Here is a 16,609-nt window from a genome sequence, read left to right on the forward strand (position 1 = left end):
TTTGATTGAGCTCACGTCCTTTGCCTCCTGTGTCTTCCTAGCGCTCTGTTTTTTAAATTGGACATGTTTTTTTCCTTCTTGTGTGGAGAAACCACGGCCGCCATTTTAGGAGTTACTAGGCTTACTCTCCAGTGTGCCTCTATTTTCTTCATTTGGCGACACCATCTTCGAAGTGACTTTGCCTTTATGAACTACTGTTTTATACTTGTGCTGGCTTTCATTGATGCTCTCTATTTATGCTGTTGTTTTTATCACACAATATTGCTGGTTTTCTCTTGCTTTTCACCCAGTGAGGGTATCAGCACTCAAGAGTAGTGCGTTTTTTGGCCCCTCCTTTAGGTTCCTTCATTTTAAGCCACGCTCTGTATGTCCCTCTTACTGCCTAAGCATCTCTGAGCCAGTTCATTGGACCCTGCTGTTCTCTGTTGGTACCTACCTGCATACGGCAAATTGTCAAGCGTCCATCATTATGGCAAATAATTCCATCTCTCCTAAAGTGTCACAAACTGGAACCAAACCTAAGAGGCTTAAGAATGACCCGCCTTCTCCTATTGCATCTTCTTCTAATCCTGTTTTGGATTCCATTCTTGAAGAGGTGCGTGGTCTACAACCTTTTATGTCCGCTACTAATGCAAAACTTCAACAGATTGAAGAGCGCTGGGTTGTTCTGGAGGGCAAAGTTTTGAATTTGGAGCAGCGTGTGAGCGATATTCATGATGTCTCAACTAAAATCCCATTGTTGGAACAGGAGATCCTCAAACTCAAACTCCACACTGAGGATTTGGAAAATCGTAACCGTAGGAATAACCTACGCGTTTATGGTGTTCCGGAAAATTTGGAGGGCCCTGATATGGTCTCCTTTATTCGTAAATTTCTTCAGGAACTTTTGGATCTTCAACCAGCTTCCCAACCTCTTAATATCCAGAGGGCCCATCGGCTTGGTCGTATTAATTCCAACTCCTCCAAACCACGTGGCATCATTCTGCTGTTCCTCGAATTCACAGAATTAATGTCTGTCCTGAAAGCTGCCAGGATCAAACGTTGTCTCCAGTGGTCTGGTCATAACATTTTTATCTCACAGGATCTTTCCTCGGCCACGAATGCACGACGAAAGGAGTTCTTGAATCTTCGACCTTTAATGCGACAACTGAACATTCAATATGGAATACTGCATCCCTGTTTCTGCAAGATCACGCATAATGGCCGCACCAGATCCTATGATGATCCGCAAAAACTTCACGAATATCTTCTGAGTGTCTCTCCGTCCAATATGGACACTGCTCATTAGTGTTTTTCTTTTCTTTCCGTTGCTAACTGCTGTTCTTCGATTCTTCCTCACCTCTTTTGCTTTTTCTCCTTTATTCTGGATCTACTCCTAGAGGTTTTGTCCTCACATCCTTGTGTGTTTCCTTTTTGTATACGTCCTGTTTCGTGGTTGCTCATGGGCTGAGTTCTTTCTCTGGCGCATCTTGGCCTCAGATGTCTTGGTTACTCTTTCCTTCTCTGATAAGGCCTTTGTGCCTTGATCTGTCTTCTGTCCTTACCTATCTTTCTTCTTTTTCTCTCTTCTTTCTTTCTCTGTGCCATCTTTTTCCTAAGTGGTCTCTACTTTTACCTCTATTCTTACAATTATTGCTTCCTCGTTTTTTGACTCTTGTTGGTTCTGTTATTGTGAGCTTCTTCAGAATCCACTGTCTAACTGGTATTTTTTGTCTTCCCTTTTGTAGTGATCTCCTTACCATGTGTCGCTTCCATTTGTCGCCCATCCTCCCCTCCTCCCAACATGTGTAATGTTGTCTCTTGGAATGTGCGAGGTCTTGGTCATCCTGTCAAGCGTCAGAAGGTATTGTCTCACTTAACCAAATTTAATTCACAGGTTGTTTTCCTTCAAGAAACACATTGCTCGGATGTTGAATCCCTTAAGCTTAAGAGACATTGGGTGGGTCAGGTTGTGTTTTCACCTGCTGTTCACAAAAAGGGAGGGGTTGCTATATTGTTTCACAAAGCTTTGAATGTTCAGATTATTTCCTCTCAAAATGACGATGAAGGACGTTGGGCAATGGCTAAGGTTGTTATACATAACAAAACGATGGTTTTGCTGAACATATATGGCCCTGTTCGCCCAGACCCAAAATTTTGGAAAGATATCAAAGTTCTCATTGCATCCATAGATTGCCCTGATTTTATTGTGGCTGGCGATTTTAACCAATGGTTAGACCCTTTTTCAGACCGATTGTCCTCTAGTAAATTTCAGCCTGACAAATCTCATAAGAGTTTTCAATCTGCTATTGCCTCGCGTCCTTTATATGATTCCTGGAAAATGTGTAATCCTGATTTATTGGAATATACTTTTTTTTCTAATGTTCATCACACAGCTCGAGAATTGATTATATTATGATTAGTAAGTCTCTTCTAACCTCCATTAAAAAATCTGTTATTGGCTTTATTTTTATCTCCGACCATGCTCCTGTTTACACTACCCTAGATCTTTTCCTTACCTCCTCTAAATTTAGTCATTGGAAATTTAACTCTTTTCTTTTATCTGATGCCACTTTCATGAAAAAATGTACCGAGTGTTTAAATAAATACTTTTCTTTTAATAAGCCCTCAGACACCTCAATTCCCATCACCTGGGATGCTTTTAAAGCTTCTTTTCGAGCTTTTACGATTTCATATGTTTCTACAAAAAAGAGGCTTAATAGACAAAAGTATGAAGATCAGCTTAAACGGATTAAAAACCTTGAACACATATATTTTACTTCTAAATCCTCCTCTGCCCTTCAGGACTTGATTCTCGCCAAAACAGACCTTAACAAAATTATCACTAATGAAGCTTGTCACACCCTCCTTAAAATAAAATCTAAATTCCATGGTGGCCAGAACAAAGCAGGGAAAATGCTGGCCAATTATTTGAAAAAAAAAGTCAGAACGCAAAGCTGTTGGTCCAATCTTTATTGATTCTCTTAATAAACTGGTTACCTCTGATGAAGACATTGCTGAAGTATTTCACAACTATTACCAAGCCCTATACTCCGATGATACACACCCCTCTGATGCAAACTTAACGACATTTTTTGAAGGTCTCCCTTCCCCTCCTTCCCCTCCGGTGGACTTCTCTCACTTGGAACGTGAAATTACTCTCCAGGAAATTACTACAGCCATCCACTCTCTCAAAAAATCAAAAGCCCCTGGCCCCGACGGTCTGCCTGTCAAGTTTTATTCCTCCTTCCATTCCTTTTTTGCCCCTAAACTCCTTCAATTAATTAATTCTTTTATTTCTGATGCTAAGGCCTCTGGGTCCTTTTTGGATGCTCTTATTGTCATTATCCCCAAACCTGACAAGGATCACTCACATTGCAAAAACTACCGCCCCATATCCTTGATTAATTATGATTGTAAGATTTTTGCTAAAATCCTTGCCTCCCACCTTGATTCCATTATCCCTCGCTTAATCAACACAGATCAAGTGGGTTTTGTTAAGGGCAGGCTTGCTGCTGATAATGCTCGCCTTTTTTCTAATGTCATTGCTCATAGTAAGAATGTCAAAGTCCCCTTGGCAGCCCTTTCCCTAGATGCTGAGAAAGCCTTCGATCGTATTAATTGGCAATTTATGTTCCGTACCCTCCAATGGTTTGGTTTTGGTCCAACTTTTATATCGCATGCTGATGATGTCCTCATTCTAATCCAGAATCCTCCCTCCCACCTTTTCTAAATGAAGTTCAGTTGTATTTCTCCATATCAGGTTATAAGCTTAATCTATCTAAAACGGAAGTCCTCCCCCTTAACTCAATATGTTTTCAATACATGTTTAATAACACTGATTTTGCATGGTGTCCATCTAAAATTAAGTACCTTGGTATATGGTTTTCTCCTTCTCTAAAGGATACCCTTAAATTAACCTTTGATTCACTGACTAGCAAAATTCAATCTCTTCTTCAAATTTGGTCCCCCATATTTCTATCCTGGTGGGGCAGACTGGACACCATCAAAATGATGATCACCCCACATGTTTTGTAAACAGTTTCTATGCTCCCTTTCAAAATTCCCAAATCCTATTTTTCTCGTATTAATTCTCTATGTACAAAATTCCTGTGGAATAATAAACATCCCTGCATAGGTTTGCATAAGTTGCTCCGACCTAAAAATGAAGGTGGTGTTCGATTCCCTGACTTTAACTCATACCACTCTGCCTTTTTGATCAAACAATCCTTCTCCTTGGCGTATGACTTCATTGATACTCCTGTCCCTAAGTGGGTTCTCCTGGAACGCTCCCTTCTGAAAGATTTCTCCTTTCAACATATCACCTTTATGTCAAATTGTACCTTTTTATCCAAATATCCCATTTTGAAATATTCCCAATCTCTATTACAAACTGTTTTTCCTCTACCCTTTCCCCTCTTCAATGTTTTTTATCCTCTGTGGTTTGGTACAACAAATTTCTTAGATATAAAGGAAAATCGTTCTATTTCAAACACTGGAAGGAAAAGGATATACTGTTTGTACATCAATTTTTTCTTGACTCCTCTCTTATTTCCTTTCCAGTATTGCAAAACATGTTTCATTTACCTTCAACATTTCTCTCTGAATATACTATTATAACATCTGCTATTCAATCTCACTTGTCTTCCCTGTTTTCTTCTTCCGAGTCTTTCTCTTCCTTCACTCCTGTCACTCCACTTTATCCTTTATTTTCTAACCAACTCCCTAAAGCTGCTCTTGTATATTCTATTTTATTATCCAATACCTCTGGTCGCTCCAAATCTAATGTAGAGACTGCTTGGGAGACTGATCTTGATGTCTCCCTCGATACTGCATTGTGGGATCGGTTATGGTCCAAGATTTTTAAAGTTTCCATTGCTGCACGCATTACCCAATCCTTACTCTTTATATATCATAGAGTTGTTCTTACCCCGGTTAGAAATCATAAATTTTCTCATGCCTCTTCTCCTTTATGTTGGTCTTGTTCCAACGTTCCAGGCACTCTAAAACACCAACTATACGATTGTTCCCCTGTTTTATCTTTTTGGACTAATGTTTGGAATATTTGCATGAAAATGTTATCTCTCTCTTCCCCATTATCTTTTTTACACATATTTTTAGGTTCCTTATCTGATGATATTGATATTGTTACACCCTCTTCTGCTAAATTATTGGACCTATTTATTGCTCTTGCACTTAAAGTTATTTTATCGTGTTGGAAAGATTATTCTAAATTGTCTGTCCACACATGGTGGAACTACATTTGTGATGAACACAGAATTTCTATTGCTTCCTACACCTCTGTACCTCTAAAAATTAAATCCGATCTGTTATGGCTTCCGTTCACTTCATATCTTTCCTCTAATCCCTCTCCCTTACCACGTGCTATTCTTCCCACATGATTCCACCGGTTACCTTCTTTTTCTCTTCTCTCTCCCCTCTACTCTTTCCTTCTCTTTTGTTTTCTTCTTTCTTTCTCTTTCCTTCTTTTCTTTCTCTCCTTCTTTCTCCCCCTTTTCCTCATAAAACTCCTCTGGGCTCATTTAATATTATATTCATATGTACTTTTTTCTAACTTTTCATGACATGTCTATTGTATTACTTTTTAATGCCTAATAAAAATTTCTTAAACAATAAGAATCCTGAGTCCCAAAGCTTTGCATGTTTGTAGTTTCTTCTTATGGCTGGCAGTTGTGTCGGCTTTTTCTTTTGAGTGGGAATGGATACTTTGGGTGTATTGGTTTCTAGGGTGTTGCATTATTATTAGCAATGCCAATAGCTCAAACTTTAATAATGCGAGACCTATTGTATTACAAATGCTTGTTCTCCCTGTAGGGAAAATTGTTCACCCTCCAATCCAACAAAATAAAAGGGCATTCCATTATATCCAGTTTACTCACTTAAGCCAAGATTAATTGGCACTAGCGGCATGTCTCTGAAATAAATGTAAAAACATTTGACACTTTTGTGAGAACCCACAAAACTGGTCTTTTTTTTAGGCTGATTGCCGGCTCGAAAACCAACCGATGATGTTTCTTGGTGATAAGTAATATTTCTCGCATTCGCTACACATACATATCGAAATGTAGGACATGAACGGGTGAAACTGTCCTTAGATGCCGAGACTGCAAATACTGGATATATTATTCTCTGACACGACATTAAAATAAGCAAAGAAGTAACACTCTGCCCTGTGTCCACTTAAAGAGGCATGCACGGTTAAATTCCCAAAGGATTTATGTTAGAAGATGCTATAAATTTGATGCGAGTAGACTTCAGCAAAAATACCGTTTCCATGAGCCATTACTACATTCATAATGTTGAGCAATAAAATAACGACAACCGTGTGGTAACACGATTTCCACCAGTCATAACTGCATCTCTATGGAAATGTTGTCTGGATACTTGTTAAGTCAACATTTTACCTCCACGCTGGGCTCTATCTGAATGTGCTAACTCCAGCAGTGGTGTGAATTAATTTAAGATGGATCTACACAGGAGAAAACAATCTGAAGAAGCAGGGATGGGACTATAGATTGCCTTATTTTGGAACGGGAGCAATCAGATAGTCATAAAGGATATTAAAATTAAGGGTCTTATTATGACTTTGGTGGTTCTGGAGCGGGGCCACTATGCCACTGCCCCGCTCCAGGACCGTGAAAGACATAAGAAGCCCCCCATTAGATTACATCTTTTTAAGCCTCAGACTGGTGGTCCTTTGGCGTTCCCACGGCAGTGCGTATAAATAAGGTACCGGAATCGGAATGGCAAAGCAAATTCTTGCCATGCAGGAAATGGGTGTGCATGCCGACAGAGGCACACACCATGTGTCCCCCTTCTTGGACCCCCTGGCCCAGAGGTGACAGGGAGCCCCTTAGGGCCCCCATTGCTTCCTCTCTGCCACAGTTCTCATGGCGGGCTCCCTGCTATGAAAACCATGGTGTAGAGGAAGCTCGTAATATGCTAGGCAGGGCTGCAGCTCCCTGCCAAGCATATTGTGGCCTCAAGACTGCCACAACACCGCTAGGGATCTCTGATCCCTAGAAGTTGCAGTAGTGCCAATGAGGTCTGCCTGCCCAAGTAGTCATGGGCGGTCCGACAGCAGTGCGCCGGTACCCGCATCACCACCGTGGCTACGGCAGTCTGTCAGATCTCTGTAGTCATAAAAAGGACAATAATGTGTAAATGGGAAAAAAAGTAAGCAAAAAATTAAGAGGATAACCATATTTGTGAAAGTTTTAAAAAGATGGATGTAAGTGACAAAACACAAAAGACTCAGCGGTGATCAATATATTTGAAATAAAATGCTGCTTTTAATTACTTCCATAGATCTATTTGCCTAGGAGGCACATATATCGATTTCCTAAGTCTCCAATAAAGCAAATCATCACATTATTTTACTTACCTCCGGCAGTTAATTGGAGCAGGTTCTACTGTGAAAGTGATCTTCTCAAATTCTGCGTCATCATAAAATGGGAAGATACCACCAAGAATGACATCTCCGTCACTGAGGAGACCGGTCACCCCATGGGCTGGAAGGCGACACCCTGACCGCACTATCTGGGCATTGCACGTGGCAATCATGCAATGCATCAGCAGGTAGAGTAGAAATTTCAAAGGGATGGAGAGGTTGGGGTCTTCTCCCTGCTCCCCTCTCCATTGTTGAGGATAGACTTTGACCATTAAAGCAGAGAAGGGTGGATCCCTAGCCAGAGATAAAACTCTCTAAATTCAGAAAGGAACAATTCCAGTAAAAGCACAGATTACAATGGCATGGTAACTATAGGCCTCTCTGTTTGGGCAGATAATATGTCTGTGTCACATGAAAAAAAAAATATTTGTTTCACAATTTCTCAATGTCACCTGGCGAAATCTGAAGTAGAGTTTGGGAGTCACGTTTTCACTGCTGAAATCAAGACATTAAGCCACATGGCCGCTTGAGTCAGATGAATTTAAGCAGGATTCCTAATGTAATAGCAGATATAATTTCTTTTTATCCAGCTCCTTAGTAAAATTGTGTCACACTAGCATCTGCTCTGTAATGCTGGATGTGGACAGGGTGATGGACAGGCCTGTTATTCTACTCTTTCCTAAATCACAGAAACTGGCTTAATTATGCAATATGGACCTGGCAGTTAAGAAATGAAATGACCTTATATTCCTTAAAAAAATCAGCAATGTCTAACAACACAGAGAAATAGAATTAACAACAAAGAGGCCTGCTGTAATGTTTTTCTTCAGTTTTGTTGAGGTGACATTGTGGCCACTAACAAGGGAATGAAGCGAGGTTGCCTTAATATATCCTCAGCTCTCATAGTGCAGGGAGGTGGCAGGCTAGAAGTAGTAACCATCTGCCTTCATTTGGTGAATCACTTATCTAAGTGTTAATTGCAGATAGACTTGATGACTTGAATCCATCAGGGAATGCACCCTGCATGGGATTAGTGCATGTTTTCTATCTATATTTGTGACCAGATGTATCATGTCCTTGAGAATTTGGAATGGGTCAGACAGCTTATTGTACAGTTCAAAGCGAGTATTCAGTGTGAGAAAGGCCCTTTCAAAGCACAAACCAAACATAGAGACTGGCACTGCACTGGAACATAATGCAATAATAGTTGTCTGCTGCAGACCCAACATAAGCTTTTCATGAAGGTATACAGTGAATCAGATGCAATATTTTTAAAAATGCAATATTCGGGAATATGCAGTTGTTTGTTAAAAAAAAACATCCTGCTGTAGTTCCGTGGGTTTGTGGGTCTGGTTCGGTGGTTCCAAACCCATTCAATAAAGGTCGTCGGAAATAGACGATTTTGGTGTCAGCAGACCGCAAATGGCGAGTGTAGCGTGTACGAGTGTTTTCGCATGAATCTATCTATGAGAACACTACGTATTTGGGAATTTCATTCGAACCCTCTGGTTCCATTTTGTGTACGGCAGCCATTTTGAGTGGTTGCCCTCACATAGGCCGATGACTGCGGCCTAACGAGTCCTTGAGACACGTATGCCTTAGCTGACTTCTGAATGACCTGGCCGAACTGACTCCTTGCCCGAGGCTGACCTCGCTGAGCCAGTTCCTTGTTAAGTAGCTGGTCAGATAAAGATCAAAGAGCAGGACATGCCCGAGTTTATAGTACACTGCTCCCACCTTTTTATCTTGTTTCCAATCTGTTTCTGTTCCTTCCTTTACGACATAATCACTGATTTGGGTTGAGAGTTTTATGATGGGTTTGCCCGGCCCGTTCGAACAGGAATGTTGGATTTTGCTTGGTCATTTCTGGTGGGCTGGACAACGGAAAGTGGGATTGTCGTCATACGCTACTTTTAAATTGTCACAATGTCATTGGTCAATTTGTATGAACCCAATGCTAATTTTGAATGTTGCCTGAGGCTTGATTTTTGGCATAAAAGACCATGCTCCACTCATTGAATTTGTGCAGTCTCTAGCGAACCACCCGTGTGTGCTTCGTAGATCTCTGTTCCTGGTTGCAGCCAATAAACTTTGGTCTTTTACGTCATCAAGAAGTATCCGGTGTCTCTGTTTGCCAAGGCAGGGGAACTCGAAGGCATCAGGCGTCCTCCCTGACGCCGCTGGGTTTTAAAACCCGGTCCTTCAGTTGGCGCCCAACGTAGGGCGACTTCAGCGGTACCGGTCCAAGCCCGAAGATCGTGAGGAGCTTCGTGTGAAAATTCTGGAGGAAGGCCTACCACTTCATCGACCCCTGTATGTCGGCGTGGTCCGAAAGTCTTTGCTGTGAGGTTTCCCACTTTCCGACGACTACAAAGGACTGCTGCCCTGACTGTCGCCCTGTCTTGGAGCCTTAGACGTTTGTAGAGCGAGACGATTGACGGGTCTTCTGGTGACGCCATCGACATTTCAGTTAAGTATGAGTGGAGCGTCTCCTAGTCCTTAGTTTGTTTTTGGTATCCCTTTAGTGGATCGCTTTGATTTGGTACCTGCGGGCCCCAAAGCCAAGGGACTCGTGTATTCGCGAGGCTATCGTTTTGAGATTTCCCTTGATGTTTGAAGCTAGACTAGTGAGCAAGATGCCTGGTCTTAGCAGACTTGGAAAGATATTTGGTTGTGGTTGTTCTAAGGATTCCCAGTTAGAGGATTCGTGTCCGGTTCCTCCCATTGGAACTCCTACATATGAATTGTACGTGAAGCATGGTATAGGTCCTATTAGCTATAATGAGATCTGGGTAAAGTATACGAGAAAAGACGGTGCCCTACAGAGGCCCCATTACGGTAGCTTTGAAACTGAGATTTTAGATAATCTCGAAGCGAAGCTGTTCAAGAAGAAAGCCCGGCCGGAAATGTTTGACTCTTTCCGCACATGGCGTAAAGAAGCCAAACAGAAAGAAATGAAATTAGCGAAGAGGAATAAACGAGAACGAGGTATGTCAATGGTACAAGCTGCTGTTGCGTTTAGGGATAATGAGGAAGAGCGAGAGAGCGAACAGATGCTTAGAGCGAAGAAGTTAGCGGTAGATAGATGCTACCCAGTTTTGCCGCCTAATAAGCAGGATGAAAAGAAAGATCTTGCGAAAGATCCTTTGATGTCGCATCTATTGAGTTCGCCACCCCCTTATGCACAGAGTGCTACGGCACCACCGCCACCAGTTGTGGCTGTGCATCATCCGATTGTTGTGCCACCCGTAATTCCTCCACAGCCAGCTCCTTTTCCGTTGGCTACTGTTCCTTTGGCGCAGCCTCCTCAGGGGCCGCCAACTTTGCCTTCCCCTTTGTCTGTTACTCCTACGCCTGTTTCTAATACTCCTTCTGCTCCGACTCTGGATTCTTCTACTATTGTTCCCTCTTCCCTTATTCTTCCATCTTCTCCTCCTACTAGGCAGCGAATTACTGCTGCTTTTTCTGGTTTTCTGACTCCTTTGTTGGGACAATTGGGTATGTCTCCAGTTAATGAGGAAAGACAATCGCGTAGTCAATTGCCTGACACAGATGAGCGCGTAGTTTTTGATCACATGGCACGTAGATGGGTTACGTACACTTCTCAGTATGATCTTGAGGGTATTATGAATGTTTTCCGGCAATGGAAAGCACCAAAGCAACGGTACGTTTTTGAAATGATGTGTGTGTTCCTCCATGAACAATGGATGGACGAAGTGGGTAAAGTGCCTGAAGAATTATATCGAGTGTGTTCCGAGTTTGCGAAAGGGACGATTGCGAGTCTTCTCGACATTGAGAGAGCAATTGCGACGTTGTTGTCGTTTAGTAATAATGCTCCTTCAGAGCGGTTGTTTGAGCCTGATTCGTCGGTTAGGAGAAAAGCGCGTCAGTATCCGATGCGTGAGGTTCCTCCGGTATGGAAGGAAGCAGTACAGGCTAATGCTGCATTGAATATTGTAGCTGCGCCTGCGCAATTTCAGCGTGTATGGGTACGTTCCTTGGAAGCGTGTTGAAATTCTAGCGATTAAGCAGACTTTACCTGATCCGCGCAAAAATCCGGCGGGATATTATAAAGAGCTCACTCAAACTGTGGGTTCGTGCGTCATGACTTTAGCAGACATAGACATGTTGTTTGGCAATGCTGTTCCACAGCCTATCTGGAATGTGATTCGACATATGGATCATGATAATGAATTGGGTGATACATGGGTTAACATTGTTGCTGCGAATGATAGACTAGTTGGAGGTGCTAAGCCTGAAGAACTAATTGCTCAACTCCCTGGCAGGATTATTAATTTCATGAAGACTTTGATGGCAGAAGTGCGTGTTAATTGGGACAAGTTGTCTGCATGTAAGCAGAAGAAAGATGAGACTGTGTCTGATTTCTTCACGCAGTTTGAAGAAACTTTTGTAGATCACAGTGGTCAGGATATGGCTACCGAGGGTGGCCAGAGATTGTTCGTTGACAGATTCGTGCATAATTTGCTTCCCGAGCTGTGAACTACGTTGAAGGATTCCGAGAGTGCTTGGGCTGTTTCCACGTCAGCACAGATTTTAGCTACGGCCCAGTACTATGAAAATAGGCACAAAGATGAGTTAGAGAAAGCGGATAAGAAGACTAAGGAATTGAAGACTAAAGTTGTTCTACAACAAGCTTATCCACCCCGTACTAATAGTCAGCGCGATTATCAGCCACCTCAGCAATATTCGAGAAACTCGCAAAGAAACGAGTCTTCTCAACAGCGTTTCCCGTATGGGCCTAATCAGTGTGCATATTGCAAAGAAGAGGGTCATTTTAAGAATAGTTGTCCGGTTCTGTTACAGCGCACAAATGGTGTTTCTGGTGTACGAGGTCGAGGTGCTCAACAAGTGCCTAGAGGTAGTGGTCGCGGACAGAACGTACGTCCTTTGCCTCCACAGAACTCGATGAATAGTTTTGATCAGCAGCAAGGTTCGTCTGGTAGGACAGCACAGTACTACATGGATGATTACTATGTTGAAGGTGACGAAGTAAATGGTAATGATTGTTAGGACAGCCATGGACGAAGAGAGGGAGTTGTTTCAGTTCCAGTAGATCGGAGTGGACCCTATGTTGAAGTGATTGCATCAGGTGTGTCAGAACCTTTTCTGCTAGATACTGGTGCTACAAAGAGTTCTATTATGCACTCTAAACTCCCTGCCGCACCTTTGTCTGGCTTTGATAATGTGTCTGTACGTTTTTCTGGCGCCCCCGTTACGAATCCGATTTCTGCTCCATTGTCTCTTTCTGTTGGACCGTGTAAGATCGAAGCACCCCTTCTTTTGACTACAGGTTGTAATGAGAATCTGTTGGGTTTGGATTTATTGAAGAGATTGTATGCGACATTGTATTGTTCTCCGTCAGGAGTTCATCTTACTTTGGGTGAGAGAGTGATCTCTCCGACGTATATATCTAAAGATAGTCTTCCATCTGAATTGTCTTCTTTACCAGATTCATTGTGAGCTACTTGTCCGAATGATGTAGGCCTACTGGAAATTCCCCCATATGTTGTGACACTGAAGGCGAATGCTAAGTTGCCGCGCATTCCACAGTATCGTATCTCGAGTGATGGTGAGCGTGCACTTTTAGCGATTATTTATGATCTGATCGACAAGGGTGTCATTGAGGAAACTAGAGGTAATGTGTGCAGTAGTCCTGTTTTGCCTGTTTTGAAAATAACTGATTCTTCACAGCCTCCTGTATATAGGTTTGTCATCGATCTTCGCGAAGTGAACAAGATTGTTGTTCCACAATTTCCTGTTGTGCCTGATATCACTGCCTTGTTGACTCTGATTCCGGCTACAGCCACATGGTTTTCGGTGATCGACTTGAAGAATGCTTTCTTCAGCATCCCGATTGCCATAGAGAGTAGGGACATCTTTGGATTCTCTTTAGGAGGATGCAGTTTCCGCTTCAAGCGCGCTCCTCAAGGCTATTACGAGAGTCCATCGATCTATAGTCAAGCTTTGAAAACACAACTTGATCTGTTGTTTTTACCTGGTGGTGCAGCCCTTATTTAATACGTTGATGATTTGCTATTGGCTGCTGATACTGAAGAGATTTGTAGGGAAGCCACTTTGTCGTTACTATGCCACTTGTCTGATTGTCATCACAAAGTTTCTCTCTCCAAGTTGCAATATTGTCGACAAGAAGTAACCTACTTAGGTCACCTCTTATCGAAGGAGGGAAGGAAATTGACCCCAGAGAGAATTCAAGCTATTGCGAAAATGAGTGTGCCTACGACACAGGGAAGTACGTGCGTTTTTGGGTATTACATCGTACTGTAGACAGTGGATTCCTAATTTTTCTTTGTTAGCGAAACCTTTGATAGCTCTTTCTGTTAAGGATACTCCAAATCCGATTCCTTGGACTGACGACTGTCAAAAGAGCTTTTCTGAATTACGCAATGCGTTGTGTTCGGCTCCTGTGTTGGGTACTCCCGACTACAGTAAGCCTTTCACATTGTATGTCCACGAGAGAGAGGGATGTGCATTGTCTGTTTTGACTCAGCAGTTTGGCGATAAGCAACGCCCATGTGCGTACTTTTCGTGGACTAGATCCGGTAGCTAGAGCGTTGCCGAGTTGCTTGAGAGCCACAGCGGCAGCGGCTGTTTCAATTCGACAGTCTGCTGGTTTACTTATGACAACACGTTAGTGGTTATGGTTCCACATGCAGTGGATACCTTGTTGAACCGTACGAAGACACAGCATTTAACTAGTGCTCGGTTGTCGGGTTACGAGTTGACGTTGTTAGCGAATCATGTGCACATTAAACGATGCAACACATTGAATCCAGCCACGTTGTTGCCAATTTCAGTTGAGACAGATGATAGTGAAGAACACCATGACTGTTTTCTGAGACCTGAAGAAGAAACGAAAGGGAGAGTAGACATTAGAGACACTCCTCTTGCTGAGTGTGATGGTACTTTGTGAGTTGATGGTTCGTGTTTTAAGTTGCTGAATGGTGATACGACTGCCGCATATGCTGTTATGACTTTGCATACGATTGTTGAAGCTGCACGTATTCCACATAATTCAGCACAAGCAGCACAGCTGATTGCATTAACGAGAGCATGTGTGTTGGTGAAAGGAAAACGAGTGAATGTGTATACTGATAGCCAATATGCCTTTGGCATGACTCATAGCTTTGGACGTTTGTGGCATGAACGTGGGTTCTTGACTTCGCATGGAACGAAGATCCAGCATGGACAGTTGGTGAATGAACTTATTGAATCACTTACTTTGCCATTACAAGTAGCGATCGTGAAATGCAGTGCCCATAAAAAAGTTACAGATGATGTTGGTCGCGGAATTGGATTTGCAGATGAAGTTGCGAAAGAAACTGCGAGAAATGTGATGAGCCGAATGTATGTTGCGGGTCCGGCGAGATGGGTACCAGAGAAGAGTATGTGTGAAGATATGATTGAGAGTGTGAAATTCATTCAAGCTGAAGCTACAGAGAAAGAGTTGAATGAATGGAGAGAAAGCAAGGGTAGATTGGATTCGGACGGTTGCTGGACTGATTTGTCTGAGCATCAAAGATGGTTGTTGCCTAACACGTATGTGCTTCCAATTATTACAATGGCTCATGGAATGGCACATATCAGCGTGAAAGGGATTTGTAAGTTGTTGGCTCCGGTTTGGCAGAATGCGGGAATTCCAAAATGTGCAGAGAACTTGGTTAAAAACTGTATGGTGTGCTTGATGTATAATCCTGGTAAAGGAACTCCAATACCAGCTGGTCATTTTGCTCCTCCTACGTATCCGTTCGAGGCTTTGCAGCTAGATTTTATCCATATGGAGAGATGCAACAACTTGAAATATGTTTTAGTGGTTGTTTGCTCCTTTTCTAGATGGGTTGAAGCTTACCCCCTCTCGGACAATACTGCCTTTTCCACAGCGAAAGTTCTGATAAAAGAGTTTTTCCCGAGATTTGGAATGCCGAGAATTATCTGGAGTGACAATGGGAGTGAATTTGTGGGTCAAGTCATGAAGAGAGTGTGTGCGGGACTAGGTATTCGGCAGAAGTTCCACGCTGCAAATCACCCCCAATCAGCTGGTTTAGTCGAGTGCTATAATGGCACTTTAAAGCTTAAATTAGCCAAAATCCAAGCGAGCACTGGTCTACAGTGGCCAGACGCTTTGCCTTTAGCGCTCTTGTCCACAAGAATGACTGTACATTCGAGAATGGGTCTGAGCCCTTATGAAGTTGTCTTTGGTTGCCCAGCTAATATTTGGGGTGTGCCAAGGCCAACTAGATTTAGTGAGATTGAGTACCCTGTGTTGCTTGACTATTTGCGCGAACTGACGACTAAATTGCGTGTCTTACACCAACAGGTGCATGAAAGCTTACCACAAGCTTCAGAAGATCCAGGCCACGCTATTGAACCTGGTTCGTGGGTCTTCATCAAGAATTTCCAGCGGAACAAGAACGATCAGCCCCGCTGGACAGGACCCTTCCAAGTACTCCTGTCTACATGTTCTGCAATTCGAGTACAAGGCAAGAAAAACTGGATCCACGGTGTACACTGTAAGCGAGCACCTTTGCCCTTACCGTACGAGAAGTGGGTCCAGGAAGGACTTCCAGACTCTGAAACAGAAACTGTTCCACGATTTTTGCCATTCAGCGATGCTCGTTTGATTGGTACGAACTCTGAGAGACAAAGTGACGATCTTTTACAAGAAGCTGTGCCACCTTCGAATCGATTGAACACTACTGAGCCTGATTTGTTGTTTAAAGATCAAGAATTGCCTGGAAGAAGCCGCTATAATTTGCGACCGAGAGTCATGGACAAATAGAAAGTAAATAACGTTTTTTATGATTTTTTGTTGTTTGCAGGTTAACTCTCCACCGAGGATCTACTCATTTTTCTTTTTCGAACCGCCATCCGGGTTCAGCTGTAGGGTCGCGGTTGCCGAAAGTCTTTGGAGTGCAAGCCTGAGACACTAGGTCGAGGGTTCTGGTTGGCCAAAGGGAGTTGCCCTGGGTTGACAGAGGCATTCCTTAGCATAGAACACCCTACCATCGCGAGCAGCATATTTAGTTTAGGATGGATTTCTTCGAGTTGGAGAGACCTGCACGGACAATGATTTTTAGAAAGAAGATATGTAAATTGATCTCAAAGAAATGTTTTCTAATACAGTGTGTATTTTTGCTATTGAGTTTGATGACATTCATAATCAGTTATGTGACATTCTCT

At 42.7% G+C, this 16,609-nt stretch overlaps 1 protein-coding gene across 1 annotated transcript in view; it reads right to left on the minus strand.

The window, feature by feature from the left end:
- The window catches only part of LOC147678561 (extracellular calcium-sensing receptor-like), a 126,194-nt gene that overhangs the window by 97,910 nt on the left and 11,675 nt on the right, over positions 1-16,609 (minus strand). Inside the window, exon 2 of the mRNA XM_086945693.1 lies at positions 7,385-7,704. Within this exon, the coding sequence (XP_086801819.1) occupies positions 7,385-7,704 (320 nt within the window). The remainder of the gene's footprint in view (positions 1-7,384; positions 7,705-16,609) is intronic.

This window comes from Lissotriton vulgaris, chromosome 12 (genome assembly GCF_964263255.1).
Source record: "Lissotriton vulgaris chromosome 12, aLisVul1.2, whole genome shotgun sequence".
Classification (NCBI taxonomy): Eukaryota; Metazoa; Chordata; class Amphibia; order Caudata; family Salamandridae; genus Lissotriton; species Lissotriton vulgaris.